The sequence below is a fragment of the Mercenaria mercenaria genome, chromosome 3 (assembly GCF_021730395.1).
Source record: "Mercenaria mercenaria strain notata chromosome 3, MADL_Memer_1, whole genome shotgun sequence".
NCBI classification, from domain to species: Eukaryota; Metazoa; Mollusca; class Bivalvia; order Venerida; family Veneridae; genus Mercenaria; species Mercenaria mercenaria.
The window spans coordinates 42,289,899-42,305,659 of record NC_069363.1 but is presented as its reverse complement, the minus strand read 5'-3'; the positions used below and the strand labels follow the sequence as shown (position 1 = coordinate 42,305,659).

At 35.8% G+C, this 15,761-nt stretch overlaps 1 protein-coding gene across 1 annotated transcript; it reads left to right on the top strand.

Moving 5' to 3' along the window:
• The first annotated feature begins 11,823 nt into the window (after positions 1 to 11,823).
• On the top strand, positions 11,824 to 14,721 carry LOC123524975 (keratin-associated protein 6-2-like). Its single transcript, XM_045303629.2, has 3 exons — positions 11,824 to 11,980; positions 13,625 to 14,111; positions 14,458 to 14,721. The coding sequence occupies exons 2-3, from the start codon at positions 13,634 to 13,636 to the stop codon at positions 14,481 to 14,483; spliced, it is 504 nt and encodes a 167-aa protein (XP_045159564.2). The 5' UTR covers positions 11,824 to 11,980; positions 13,625 to 13,633; the 3' UTR covers positions 14,484 to 14,721.
• The last annotated feature ends 1,040 nt before the right edge of the window (positions 14,722 to 15,761 follow it).

Below are 15,761 nucleotides of genomic sequence, written 5' to 3'. Positions count from 1 at the left end.
ACGTCGACGACACAATAATGCCTGTATCACAACAGTCGAGACGTATTCCATTCCACATGAGGGATCAGGTCGAAAAACAACTTGATCGCCTTGAGCAATTAGACGTGATCGAAAGGGTTGAAGACGGCCCTACTCCCTGGGTCTCTAAATCTTGTCGTTGCGCCCAAGCTGAAGTCGCCTGGAGAAATAAGACTTTGTGTTGATATGCGAAAAGCAAATCAAGCGATACGTACGCAAAAACAAGTGACACCCATAATAGATGACATACTTCTAAACCTAAACGGATCAACGGTGTTTACACGGGTAGATCTTACTCAGGCATTTTATCAACTCGAGCTTGCCCCAGAATCTCGCACCATTACAACATTTGCAACTCATGTAGGTCTCAGACGCTACAAAAGGCTGAATTTTGGAGTATCATCTGCACCGCAGATATTTCAAAGTGAAATTCGGAAGGTTTTGAATGGCCTTCAAGGAGTTTTGAATGTAGCAGACGACATCATTTGTCATGGAAAAACCCGTGCTATCCATGATGATAATCTCAGAGCCCTGCTTCAGAGGCTAAGTGATCATAATCTGACACTGAATAAACAGAAGTGTAAGTTTAGACAGTCGAAGATTTCATTCTATGGACATGTATTCTCAGAATCAGGCATTACTCCAGACCCTGAGAAAGTTAGTGATATCAAAACAATTGACGCGCCGAAAAATCAGTCATAACTAAGATCATTTCTCGGACTAACACAGTATCTGAGTCGGTTTATTAATGGCTATTCGACAATCACCGCATCACTCAGAGAACTCATGAAACAAGACTCAAAGTTTGTATGGATAGAAAGACAAGAAAATGCATTCAATCAGTTACGTGACGCCCTATCTATAATCAGGTCATGACATACTTCGAGCCAGAGAAGCCTACAGAGCTATGGGTCGACGGTTCGCCTGTGGGTTTGTCTGCCATTTTGCTTCAAAACAACAAAGTGGTAGCTTATGGAAGCCGTGCCTTAACCGATGTTGAATCCCGTTCATACAGTCAAACTAAACGAGAGATGTTGTTTGGAATTACCCATTTCTATTTGTACTTATTTGGAAAGGAATTCACTGTTATTTCTGACTGTGCTGCACTGCAAAGTATCTTCAACAACACGAAAAACGTTCAAAACGCACGTCTTGAACGGAACGTTGGAGATTCAGGTTAACGACCTATCAATTTTCCATGAAATATCGTAGAGGCAGTCTAAACATATCGGATTACCTATCAAGACTTCCTGTCAGGCACACGACACGGCACGCGCCCAACATTGGAGACGAGTACGGAAGATTTATTGCCAAGAATACGCTGCCAGATGCACTGCAACTATCCCACGTTGTTTCTGCTACAAGTAGCGACTGTATCATGCAGTGTGTGATCAAAGCATTACAGACAAATCAGTGGAAGAAGCAAAACTGCCTTCTGGATGATAGCTTTCGATGCTATGAAAACATCAAGGATGAATTGGCAATTGTGGAATATGAAGATGGATGTGTTCTTTTGCGGGGTAAAGGACTGTGTATTCCAGAAACCTTACACCAACATGTTGTAGATAGCAGTCACAAGAGACATATGGGACGTTCGAAATGCAAAGCCTTTCTTAGAGAGACTCTGTATTTTCCATACATGGATAGGCTAGTTGACAATACATGCAGAAATTGTCTTCCGTGTCAAGCAGATTCAAGAAGGATCAATCATAAACCAATCAAATTTCGCCAGTGCCAAACGAAATCTTTAGTGAAATATCGGTAAATTTTCTGGGTCCCGAACCCAATGGGGACTATTATCTAGTGATAATCGACGACTACTCACGCTATCCGATAGTTGAAAGGTTAACTTCAACCTCAGCGCAAGCTGTCATTCCGCGCCTCGAGTCTGTATTTGCCATGTTTGGTATACCGGAAGTCATCCGCACGGACAATGGACCGCCGTTCCAAGGTCACGTGTTCAGACAATTTGCGGAGAAAGTGGGTTTCAAACACAGATAAATAACACCACTACACGCCCAAGCTAATGGGATTTACACAGGCTTGTCTGAAAAGAAACAGCCTGCTTCTTACATTTTGTAATTCTCACTTTAGTATGAACGTTGAATATGTTTAAATAATTTTATTCATTAAGTGTTTTGCCATATTCTAATTAAATTACAATAGTTCGTAGTTATAAAAAAAGAATAACCGCGAAATATCATTTTTTTTCTAAAAATAGACTGCGGTTTCCGTACTGTTTCACCATTCTCCGAACAAAACCGATTGTTCCCGATTATGGATGTACACAGCTTTAATCAAGTTAATACTGTATGTTAACATATGGCATGTCTATCTGACAAGATAACATGGTCATTAGACAAAACAGTATAGCAAATGGACAAAATAACACTGCTTTAAACAAGTTAATACTGTATGTTAACATAATGGCATGTCCATTTGACAAGATAATATGGTACAGTATAGCAAACAGACAAAATAACACAGTTTAAAACAAGTTAATACTGTATGTTAACATAATGACAGGTTTAATACTGTATGTCATAACATAATGACATGTTGTTTGACAAGATAATATGGTCAGTAGACAAGACAGTATAGCTAACAGCAGATTAACGATTAATAGAGCACATATGCATATTGTTGACAAGAATATGTCATAGAAACTATAGAATGGACAATAACACAGCTTTAAACAAGATAATACTGTATGTAAACATAATGACATGTCCGTTTGACAAGATAATATGGCCAGTAGACAAGACGGTATAGCAAGTCGACAAAATGACACAACTTTTAACAAGTTAATACTGCATGTAAACATAATGACATGTCTGTTTGACAAGATAATATGGCAAGTATAGCAAATGGACAAAACACAACTAGACAAGACAGTATAGCAAACGGACAAAATAACACAGATATAAACAAGTTAATACTGTATGTTAACATAATGAAATATCTGTTTGACAAGATAATATGGTGAGTAGACAAGACAGTATAGCAAACAGACAAAATAACACAGCTTTAAACAAGTTAATACTGTATGTAAACATAATGACATGTCCGTTTGACAAGATAATATGGCCAGTAGACAAGACAGTTTAGCAAGTGGACAAAATAACACAACTTGTAACAAGTTAATACTGCATGTAAACATAATGACATGTCTGTTTGACAAGATAATATGGCCAGTAGACAAGCCAGTATTGCAAATGGACAAAATACAACTAGACAAGACAGTATAACAAACGGACAAAATAACACAGATATAAACAAGTTAATACTGTATGTTAACATAATGAAATATCTGTTTGACAAGATAATATGGTGAGTAGACAAGACAGTATTGCAAACGGACAAAATAACACAGCCTTAAATAAGTTAATACTGTATGTAATCATAATGGCATGTCTGTTTGAGAAGATGATATGGTCAGTAGACAAGACAGTATAGCAAATGGAGACAAAACACAATTAGACAAGACAGTATAGCAACCGGGCAAAATAACACAGATTTAAACAAGTTAATACTGTATGTTAACATAATGAAATGTCTGTTTGACAAGATAATATGGTGAGTAGACAAGACAGTATTGCAAACGGACAAAATAACACAGCCTTAAATAAGTTAATACTGTATGTAATCATAATGGCATGTCTGTTTGAGAAGATGATATGGTCAGTAGACAAGACAGTATAGCAAATGGAGACAAAACACAATTAGACAAGACAGTATAGCAACCGGGCAAAATAACACAGATTTAAACAAGTTAATCCTGTATGTTAACATAATGAAATGTCTGTTTGACAAGATAATATGGTGAGTAGACAAGACAGTACAGCAAACGGACAAAATAACACAGCTTTAAACAAGTTTATACTGTATGTAAACATAATGGCATGTCTGTTTGACAAGATGATATGGTCAGTAGACAAGACAGTATAGCAAATGGAGACAAAACACAACTAGACAAGACAATATAGCAAACGGACACAATAACATAGATTTAAACAAGTTAATACTGTATGTTAATATAATGACATGTCTGTTTGACAAGATAATATGGTGAGTAGACAAGACAGTATAGCAAACAGACAAAATAACACAGCTTTAAACAAGTTAATACTGTATGTAAACATAATGACATGTCCGTTTGACAAGATAATATGGCCAGTAGACAAGACAGTATAGCAAGTGGACAAAATAACACAACTTTTAGCAAGTTAATATTACATGTAAACATAATGACATGTCTGTTTGACAAGATAATATGGCCAGTAGACAAGCCAGTATAGCAAATGGAGACAAAACACAACTAGACAAGACAGTATAGCAAACGGACAAAATAACACAGATATAAACAAGTTAATACTGTATGTTAACATAATGAAATATCTGTTTGACAAGATAATATGGTGAGTAAACAAGACAGTATTGCAAACGGACAAACTAACACAGCTTTAAATAAGTTAATACTGTATGTAAACATAATGGCATGTCTGTTTGAGAAGATGATATGGTCAGTAGACAAGACAGTATAGCAAATGGAGACAAAACACAATTAGACAAGACAGTATAGCAACCGGGCAAAATAACACAGATATAAACAAGTTAATACTGTATGTTAACATAATGAAATGTCTGTTTGACAAGATAATATGGTGAGTAGACAAGACAGTACAGCAAACGGACAAAATAACACAGCTTTAAACAAGTTATTACTGTATGTAAACATAATGGCATGTCTGTTTGACAAGATGATATGGTCAGTAGACAAGACAGTATAGCAAATGGAGACAAAACACAACTAGACAAGACAGTATAGCAAACGGACACAATAACATAGATTTAAACAAGTTAATACTGTATGTTAACATAATGAAATATCTGTTTGACAAGATATTATGGTGAGTAGACAAGACAGTATAGCAAATGGACAAAACACATCTAGACAAGACAGTATAGCAAACGGACAAAATAACATAGATTTAAACAAGTTAATACTGTATGTTAACATAATGACATGTCTCCTTGACAAGATAATATGGTCAATAGACAAGACAGCACAGCAACCTGACAAAATAACACAGTTATAAACAAGTTAACACTGTATTTTAACATAATGAAACTATAGCTATTCACATCAGACAGTCCCGGCGTTCCATAAAATCCCTTTGATGGAAATGGTTGATGTTTTTGTTTATGCCCGCATTTTCTATATAAAAACTGTAAGAGCTGTAGCTTTGAAACTTTTTACACTTATTTATAATCATTAGATGAGTGAGTAGACAAGAACCATAACTCTCACTTGCATTTTGTCAGAAATGTGGGCCTTTGTGCATTTAGAAAAATGGAATTTCTTGGTTAAAATTTTGTTTAAGTTCACGTTCCTTTAATTCTTTAATAGCAAAGGCGTTGAAACTTTGCATTCTTCTTTATTATCACTAGATGAGTATGTAAGCCATAAAGCATAACTTACATTGTCAGAACTATGGTCGTTTTTGTAAAAAAAAAATGGAATTTCTTTATTAAATTTTTTGTTTATAGTCATTAGTTGTTTTACAAGAGCAATAGCTTTGAAACTGTGCAAACTTGTTTATCATTATTTGGTGAGTATATAGGTCAAGTACCATAACTCTGATATGAATTAACCGCCTCGGTAACCTAGTGGTAGAGCGCCCGCTTCGAGTGCGGGAGGTCGTGGGTTCCATCCCCGGCCGCGTCATACCAAAGACGTAAAAAATGGTACTAGCAGCTTCCTTGCTTGGCGCTCAGCATTAAGGGGATAGTGCTAGGACCGGTCAGCCCGGTGTCAGTATAATGTGACTGGGTGGGTATCATGCCACGTGTCTACGGCGTGATATTCCAGTGAGGCAGCACTATAAGGTTGGGCATTGTGCTCACTGCTACAAGTAGACACCGTCGTTTATATGACTGAAAAATTGTTGGAAAAGACGTTAAACCCGAACACACACACACTGATATGAATTGTTATAAGCCAGTTTTAGCAATACTTATATACTTAAAAAATGCAATTTCTTGAAAACATTATTTGCTTAGGTCCACTTTTCACAAATATTGTAAGAATTATAGATTTAAAATATTATACACTTGTTTATTTTTATCAGTGTAATTATTATGCCAGGAACCATGTTTCTCCCTTGCACTTTGTCAGAATAATGGTGCTTCTTAAGTTAGAAAATTAGTATTTCTTGGTTATGTTTTGTTTAGGTTCACTTTTCTGCAGACAGTGCGACGCTAATATTGCAGCAGTATGTTTCATTTTTGAATCATTTTATTGTACTGCACATTTACACTTCAACGTGCCTTCGTGTTTCGGGGTGAAAACCCGACGACAACGAATCGTATTTCGTTCATGATTTCGCATAAATATTTTGTGTCTTGGTCCGCACGCAAAGACAGATAATCTATATCTGTGGGTAACGTAGCAGATCCCAATACTGAAAAAGAAGTACGGATGTGTGTTCGCGCTTTGTTAACAGCTCTGGAGCCCCGACTGTCTGGGCACCGATGGTGCTTTCTTCCAGTTGGTCCCACTTAACAGTTCTCAAATTATTCGGTGCTAGCACTTTGCACTAGGAAACATTTAGAGTGGCTTGCGATCTGTTTGTAGTTTAAAAGTAAGTATATTTAATTGTTTGACTCTGCGTTTAGGCTTTTGACTGACTAAGAAGCCACAGGTGTCCACTGGTGGCACTATATCCTCCACAAACTTGAAAAAGAAGTTTAACCTGTTAAACTCACGCAACATGCTGTTGACACAGACTCGTCCTGGGACTTGTAATGTTTCTAAACGAAACATGCTACCAGTTGGATTTGTTCAATGGTATGTAAGTCTTTGGAGACTTACGGGTCCCAGATTAGGGATTCCAACCCCGAGGTCAAGCGTTCGAGTGTTATGTTAGCGAGTTTTCTGCGTTCAAATGGGCATTTCAGAAGATAACAAAGAAGAATTATCTTTCCTGCAGATATTTGAAATATGCGTGTCTCAATAGAGATCTCCTGTAATGGTGACAACGAGATATTGGCTGCAGGGTACTTGCTGGAGGAAAGTGTTGCTAAGTTGAAATAAAAAATACGAGAAAACTTGTTTCGGGTGCTTAGAATGTAACACTTCATAGCATTGAAGCGCATTCCCCGTGGAGAGGCTCAAGTTCCTGTATATTATTTTGTCGCCTGATGACAGTATAGTACTGTGTTAGAGCCAGTCATCTGCGAATAACCTAATCCGAAAGGTAACCCGTTAGGAAAACTTGGCAGTTGACCAGTTCGGTATAAAATAGGGTTATTATAATAGTAGCTCGATCTAGGATGCTGTATTCGGCTCGAGTGGAGGAAAGTGTTGCTAAGTTGAAATAAAAAATACGAGAAAACTTGTTTCGGGTGCTTAGAATGTAACACTTCATAGCAATGAAGCGCATTCCCCGTGGAGAGGCTCAAGTTCCTGTATATTATTTTGTCGCCTGATAACAGTATAGTACTGTGTTAGAGCCAGTCATCTGCGAATAACCTAATCCGAAAGGTAACCCGTTAGGAAAACTTGGCAGTTGAGCAGTTCGGTATAAAATAGGGTTATTATAATAGTAGCTCGATCTAGGATGCTGTATTCGGCTCGAGTGGATTTTGCCGCTAGGCACGCAAGCACCGTGAGTGATCCGACTTTGCAAAATCCCAGATCTAGCTACTGTTATAATGACCAATCTACATCCACCTTTTTGTTTCTTGTTTTGTTATCGCACGAAATCTTCAATGTTTACCGACGTTGAAAAAGAATTGAGTGAAGTTTTTATGTGCGCTATTTTTTTAACTGTCAGGTCATGCATATTTTATGAAATAAATGAATACAATTATATGTTTGCGTGACTTGGCAACATGTTGATGTAATTGTTTGGTTAACTTCAAAATAGTACATCTTGGTCTCATGAACTTTTTTTACATGGTCTAAGAATTTGTGTTTGTTTTGTTGGGTTTTACGTCACGTCGACAAAATTATAGGTCATATGGCGACTTTCCAGCTGTTGATGGTGGAGGAAGACCCCATGTGCCCAGAGTTATGGCCCTTGAATCAATCAAAATTGCGAATTTGTAGCTTAATACCTAGAATATTTTTTCTTAACTATACTTGTGTTTTAGATCTCGATACAGTCTATGTTGTGACCATTTAAATAGTCAGAATTGTGAAAACTGACTGTCTGTCCAATAGAAGAGTATTTTTTGAAATCAACTTTTTTTTTGCTGTGAATGGTGTAATTGTGGCAGCTTTGTGCCCCTAACTTTTTATGGCATTATCCGTCCGTCCGAATTTGTGTCGTTCATGTCTCAAAAAATATTTGACACAGAGTCATTAATCTCACAGGGGAAGTTGTGCTTCGGATTCACACAGCCAGACAAGAGTTATGGCTCTTGACTTAGTCAAAATATGCAGAGAAAAGGCCTAAGTTTGTGTCGCATGTATCTCAGAAAACATTTGACCCAGCATTATGAAACATTTCAGGAATATTATTCAGCATGTGAAATTGTGCACCTTGAGTTTTGTAAGAGATATTACTCAGCCAGATCAGAGTTATGACCCTTGACTTAGTCAAAAAATGCATAAAAAGACATAAAACTGTGTCGCACATATCTAAAAAATATTTTACCTAGGGCCATGAAATATCATAGGAATATTATTCAGCATCTGAAGATGTACACCCGGTATTTTGTTGCAGATGTTTTCAGTCAGACCTGAGTTATGGTTCTTAATTGTCAAAAATATGCATAAGTGGGATACAAGTTTGTGTCGAATGTATCTCATAAAGTATCTGATTTTAAGTCATAAAACAATTTGCTTATCGGTTGGAGGAATATCCTTCTGCACTCGAGTGTACACGCATATATATGTAGTAGAGTAACAGAATATGTGAACTTTCTTATTCTTCTGGCGGCACGCCGCTTAAGCAGATTGTGGTATACTATTTCAGTGCGGCACGAGTGTATAGTAATCAACTGATTCCAATAGAAAACACCATTTAATAAGGCCGACTATGACATGTCAAACGTTGCTTAATTATATATGTATGTTATTATTATTGTATGTTTGTTATTGTTATTCAATGTCTTGTCATTCATATTCTAAAAGTCATTATTGTTATTCTATATTTCGTTATTGTTATTGTATCTTTGATATTGTTATTCAATGTCGTGTCATTCATATTCTTACCATTGTTATTGTATATGTCGTTATTCTTATTGTATGTTCGATATTCTTATGGTAAAAGTCATTATTGTTATTCTATATTTCGTTACTAATCAACTGATTCCAATAGAAAACACCATTTAATAAGGCCGACTATGACATGTCAAACGTTGCTAAATTACGTATGTATGTTATTATTATTGTATGTTGGTTATTGTTATTCAATGTCTTGTCATTCATATTCTAAAAGTCATTATTGTTATTCTATATTTCGTTATTCTTATTGTATCTTTGATATTGTTATTCAATGTCGTGTCATTCATATTCTAAGTACTACCATTGTTATTGTATAGTCTTATTCTTATTGTATTCGATATTCTTATGGTAAAAGTCATCATTGTTGTTCAATATTCTACGATTCTATTTACAAAACGTGTCATTCTATTCTATGTTATGTGATTGATTTGTATAGCGTCGCTGTGCTATTTATATCGCGGGAAATCGCACATACAATAAGAATATCAAGCTTACAAAAGCAATAATGAATATACAATAACAATAACGTCTTTTATAATAGGAATATCGAACATACATTAACAATAACGACATATAGAATAACAATGGTAACACTTTGGATATGAATGACAAGACATTGAATAATAACAATATCAAAGATACAATAACAATAACGAAATATAGAATATCAATAATGACATTTACCATAAAATATCGAACATACAATAAGAAATAACAACATATACAATAACAATGGCAAATTTTAGAATAATGAAACACGACTTTTGAATAACAAATAACAAACATACAATAATAAAAACATATATATATATAATTTAGCAACGTTTGACATGCCATAGTCGACATCATCTTCGGAATACAACGTTACTCTGGCTCAAATTTAAAATTGTGTATAAAGACTGGTCTCCAAAATCTGCTTCACAAACTTGATTCCCATTCAGCCGCGATTCAGTGAGCTGACAGATGGCCCAGTGATAGAGGTTTTATCACCAGACGCCCTCGATTCACACAGTGATTGATCTTTTTGAAACAAGAGTTTAAACCAATGCGCCAGAATCAAGGAAAACCTCGGTATTCTTTATCGTTCCTAAAAAATTTTTGGTTGGCACATACTGTAAACAAATACTAACCCAATCTTCTCAAAAGGACAGAAGAATAATAGTGCCATGTGCATATTATTATCTAACTCGAAATTTCGATTTACTAAGTCGAACGTTCCGAGATACTTTATCTGAAATTTTGACTTACTAACATGCAGAATGCTGCTGCAACATGGTTAGAAGACAAACATGCTTTGTAGACGGATTTCACTTCAATGCCGTACGAACGGTTTAAAGTTTACATTTTTTATTTTAATTTTTAGTGATTCGGGGACATATACTGTTTTTCAATGTTTTGGACACATTGTTTTTGGATCTTATGTTAAAAAAATGATTCACATTTTCTTCTACAGATAGACGTATTTGGATTACATTTTATTAATACTTTGGCAGATTGTAAATTATATAGTCGTTATGTTCTATGACAAATCAAATGCTTAATCCATGAAATAAAAGAAGCATGTGGTAACAAAAAAAGATCTCGTCTTCTTTTTATTTAAAAAATTCATTAGCAACACAGAAAAATCATTTTCGGCAATAAATTCCCCTATTTTCAGTTTCTAAAATTTCGTGTTTCGTTATTTTAAAATGAGGGGGAAACCCCGAAAAAAAGAACGTTGTTATAGCTACTTTCAAGAGTGAAAAAAGTTTTCTCTCCTTTTTATACAAAAAAGGCTCTAATGAATAATTATTTTGTGATATTGTTTTCTCCAAATATTCTAAATGAATGTTTTGAAATGATGAAAACAAGGCGTACCAAGTTAAAAGTGCAATGTAATGACATTAATTAATCCATACGCCAATTTTCATGTAACCTCAAAGCGATCTTTCACGCGAGTAATTGTTTATCCAACAACCAACATCAATTATGGTTATCGAATAAAGACAATACATGCTAATAAACGTAATGGACCATGTACTGCACCGTGCACTTTTATTATCTTACTTAACCAGCGTCTGTTGATGTCAACGTTACGGTACGTTACTTTGAGAAGATCTCACACAATTTATTTTTCATGGGCATATCTAGTGGTGAAGCTGTTGTGCATATATTTTTTATAAATGCTATGTTTTTAACATCGCAAAGAAAAATGGCTGCATTTTTTCATACGGTGACGTATTATGAAATAGACTTAGAAATACATTCTACGTGTGCGTAACCCGATGAATCGAAGAAAAGTGAGATATGTTTGTAAAACGTACGTCTCGTGTTACAACGAGAGTAAAAATCAACTACACGCTGACGATACATAAAGAGAGGGTTGTATTTGGGACTTGGGCACTACGTTTGTCTTGAAACATCGGAATCAAACCTAATTTCATAACAATTAGAATAGGTGGAGTCATGTGGATTACATATTTTTCACGTAAGTATCACAAGTTACGATGTGAGACCTTCAAGTCATATCAAATGGCGTGCTTTTTGTTTTTATTCAGTAATCATTATTTTCCGAATTGTCACCTCAAAAAAGATAAAAATGATTGTGTTTACCACGATAGATGGATTGTCATTGTGCATTTCCTCTTTCTGTGGTAAATGATGTTGTATAAATATACCCAGAGAGTGTCTATACTGTACAGTAGCATCTTTCCTAGGCATCAAAGGCAGACACGTCTCACATACAAGGTAATCTTTTACTTATTATTATTTATCTCATACGTTTTAAAAAAATATATATTTACTCCTTTGGTTGTTAAGCGTTGTAGTAATATGCATCTATTTCGAGACGGCTAAATGCGTCGTGCCAGATGCCAGATACGTTATAACGCTAAATGCCAGATATTTCAGGCAAAACACTTTATGACAAATGCAATTGTATATACGTAATGTTAAATGCCAAAATGATAAATGCTTATAGCCAAGTTATTTAATGTATAGGAGTTAAGGATCTGTATCTCTTAAACTAAATGTACACTGTAACTTTCAATTATTTAAAAACATATGAGCCGCACCATGGGAAAACCAACATAGTGGCTTTGCGACCAGCATGGAACCAGACTAGCCTGCGCATCCGCGCAGTCTGGTCAGGATCCATGCTGTTCGCTAACGGTTTCTCTATTTGCAATAGGCTTTGACAGCGAACAGCATGGATCCTGACCAGACTGCACGGATGCGCAGGCTGGTCTGGATCCATGCTGGTCGCAAAGCCACTATGTTTGTTTTCTCATGGCAGGGCTCATATAATGTTCTACCAGTTTGGTTGGAAGCAGAAGCATGTTGGACCGATACTGTTTATTATAAAATGATTAATTTCTTTATAAAGAAACATAGTTGTGTTACAAAAAGGCCAATGGCTACTTTTAACTTTCATCTACTTATAAATCCAATTTTTTAAAACAATTCGCATTTTGCATGTTATTGCTTTGCATTTCGCAATTATTTAGTTTTTTTTTATGATTTTACAATTACCATTTTACAGTTGAAACCTGAAATTAGCCTTTGGCAATTAGCATTTGGCATCAAGTATTTAGCATTCAGCATGGTTTACGGGTCTTCCATTCTTAATACATATATAATTGCTGTCTTATATAAAAATATTTACTGATTTTGTCCAGTGAGATTTAGCAATTGCTAATCTATAAAATGTATGAAAAGACGCTTAAACGAAAATCTAATTGAATGTAAGTTGTCTAATAATAAATGCATTTAATGACGATCTCTGATATAACTTATTTTAAAAGTCATTGAATGAGAGTTTTTGAAACCCCAACAAATCGTCATATTGTAATGAATGTCCCATTAATAACAAGTTTAGCACAATTAATGTCTGTATTAGGGTTTTAGTCAGTTTTAATGCTTATATCTTAACGTACAAAGAAGGAAATACATTTCTAGGACTTCTGATCTATCACTAAACCCTATCTTGATTGGGGTTTTTTCTTGTAAATTTCATCCATTCTGTATATTGATTGTGTAATCAAATTCTCATGAAAGTACCAAGATAATTTTAACGGTTTTTGAAATGTTTATGCTAAAACAATGTGCACAGGTATCAACAAATTCCCATCTGTCAGCTTGGGGCACCTTTAGAATGATATATAACTTGTATGTGGTCATGGTATTAATATAATATAAAATATATGTGAAAACACACACAATAATTAATGTACATTTGTTTACACGTGGGTAAGAAGTGTTGTTTTCATCTTCATAATCTTTAATTTTCGGGGCAATTTACTTTAGACCTAATTAATTAATTACACATTCTTCTAGAATAGTTTCATTTCTGTCAGTAAGTTTTAATATGTCATTAAAATATTATCTTTACAGAAGTGAAATATGAAGTACCTCAGCGTTTTACTGTTAGCTGTAGTTGGCATCGCCACTGTCGCTGCTCATGGTAAACACTACGGCTACGGGGGATATGGTTCAAGTTTTGGTGGCTACAGGGGGTATGGTTCAGGATTTGGCGGTATAGGCTATAGAAGTTATGGCTATGGTCCGATGAGCGGTGGTCACGGATATGGTTCATTATACGGCGGATATGGAGGAATTGGCCAGGGGTATGGAATTGGCTATGGATCTGGCTATGGTGGTATCGGCTCTGGGTCTATGTATGGTGGATACGGTTCCATGTATGGGGGAATGATGGGTTATGGTTCAATGTATGGGGGAATGATGGGTTATGGTTCAATGTATGGGGGAATGATGGGTTATGGTTCAATGTATGGCGGACGCGGTTATGGATCACTCTATGGAGGTTATAGGCGAAGATATGGTGGATTCGGATATAGACACAGAAAATATCCACACTATTGTAAGTTTATGTTTATTGTTATGCATTCCATGCAATTAAAGTCTTAAAACTACTAAAGATGTTTTATATTTTATGCTGTACATTTACTGATTAAGCATCTATTAATTCAGAGATGTGAACACCTTAAACAAGAATAGAAATCAGTGACCCGACAGCAGCTAAATTCCTATAGTATTTGTCAAGAATCTAACACTGCTAAAATAGCTTTCAAGCAAGATGCTAAAATATGTAGGCTTAACGCACGCGTGACGCTATTGTTCTAATATTTAGTCCAGAGTAAAAATAAGTACCATTAAATGAACAAAACATTTATTGACAATTCTAACAGTATGTCATTTCTTTTCAGATAAGAAGTACGGATACGGCTATTGAGCTCCGCCGAGTATTGTTCCATCAACAGCATTCAACTGACCATCCATCTGATCTTTGAAAGCTTGTACCAAATGTGTGATTGTTTTATCTGTACTTGCTGGCCAAGCTGTGTTTAAATGTGTTGAAGCTGTTAGGCCAAAAAATAATTTTAGCATTGTCAGGTCAAGTCGAATTAAATTTCTCCCCTATTAGAAATTGTATGATTACAAATAAAAGACATACTATTAATCACGAGAAATGCATTTTGTTGCAAATGAAATCCGTATACTGTTAGTTTCTAATATGAGCCGTGCCATGGGAAAACCAACATAGTGGGTGTGCGACCAGCATGGATCCAGACCAGCCTGCGCATCCGCGCAGTCTGGTCAGGATCCATGCTGTTCGCTAACCAGTTCTCCAATTCCAATAGGCTTTAAAACGAACAGCATGGAGCCTGACCAGACTGCGGGGAGCGCAGGCTGGCCTGGATCCATGCTGGTCGCACACCCACTATGTTGGTTTTCCCATGGCAGGGCTCATATATCTACAAAAATATTTTAATCAAGACTATGTTTGTCCTGAACATAATTTCGAACATGCTTGCATCTTTACTAGTAAAATGTCCCTTCAAATACTTCTATAATGGAATATACTAAAATGTCGTGTTTGAACTATTTTTGGCCCTAATGGTCTTTTTGTCTGTTGATGTGAAAATGATCAGGGGTACGATGTTGTTTATTTTAAATTCAAATGCAAAAAAAAAACACTGTCTTGCTTCTTTGATCAGTTACTAGAGATTGTATTTGCTTAGTTACAACCATCTCATTTTATTACTTTGATCGTGATTAATACTTTGATAGTCTATAATCAGACCAGTAGCTCAGAAACAAATAGAACGAAAAATAAAATTTCCCGCCCAATGAAAAAGATTTCCCGCCCAGTGAAAACGATTTGCCAAGTAACGAAAACAATTTCCGACAAAGAAAATGGTTTCCCGACCAATGAAAAGAAGTTATTCTTTAATCCAAAATGGAATTTCTCATAAACTTACATAACTTATATTTGCACCAGATGCATGTTGTTCAGGAACCATTATAGTTCGTAGTTCATGCGCTGTAACCAAAGGGAATGTTACAGTACACCATATGAGCCGTGCCATGGGAAAACCAACATAGTGGCTTTGCGACCACATGGATCCAGACCACCTGCGCATCCGCGCAGTCTGGTCGGATCCATGCTGTTCGCTAACAGTTTCTCCAATTCCAATGGGCTTTAAAAGCGAACAGCATGGATCCGACC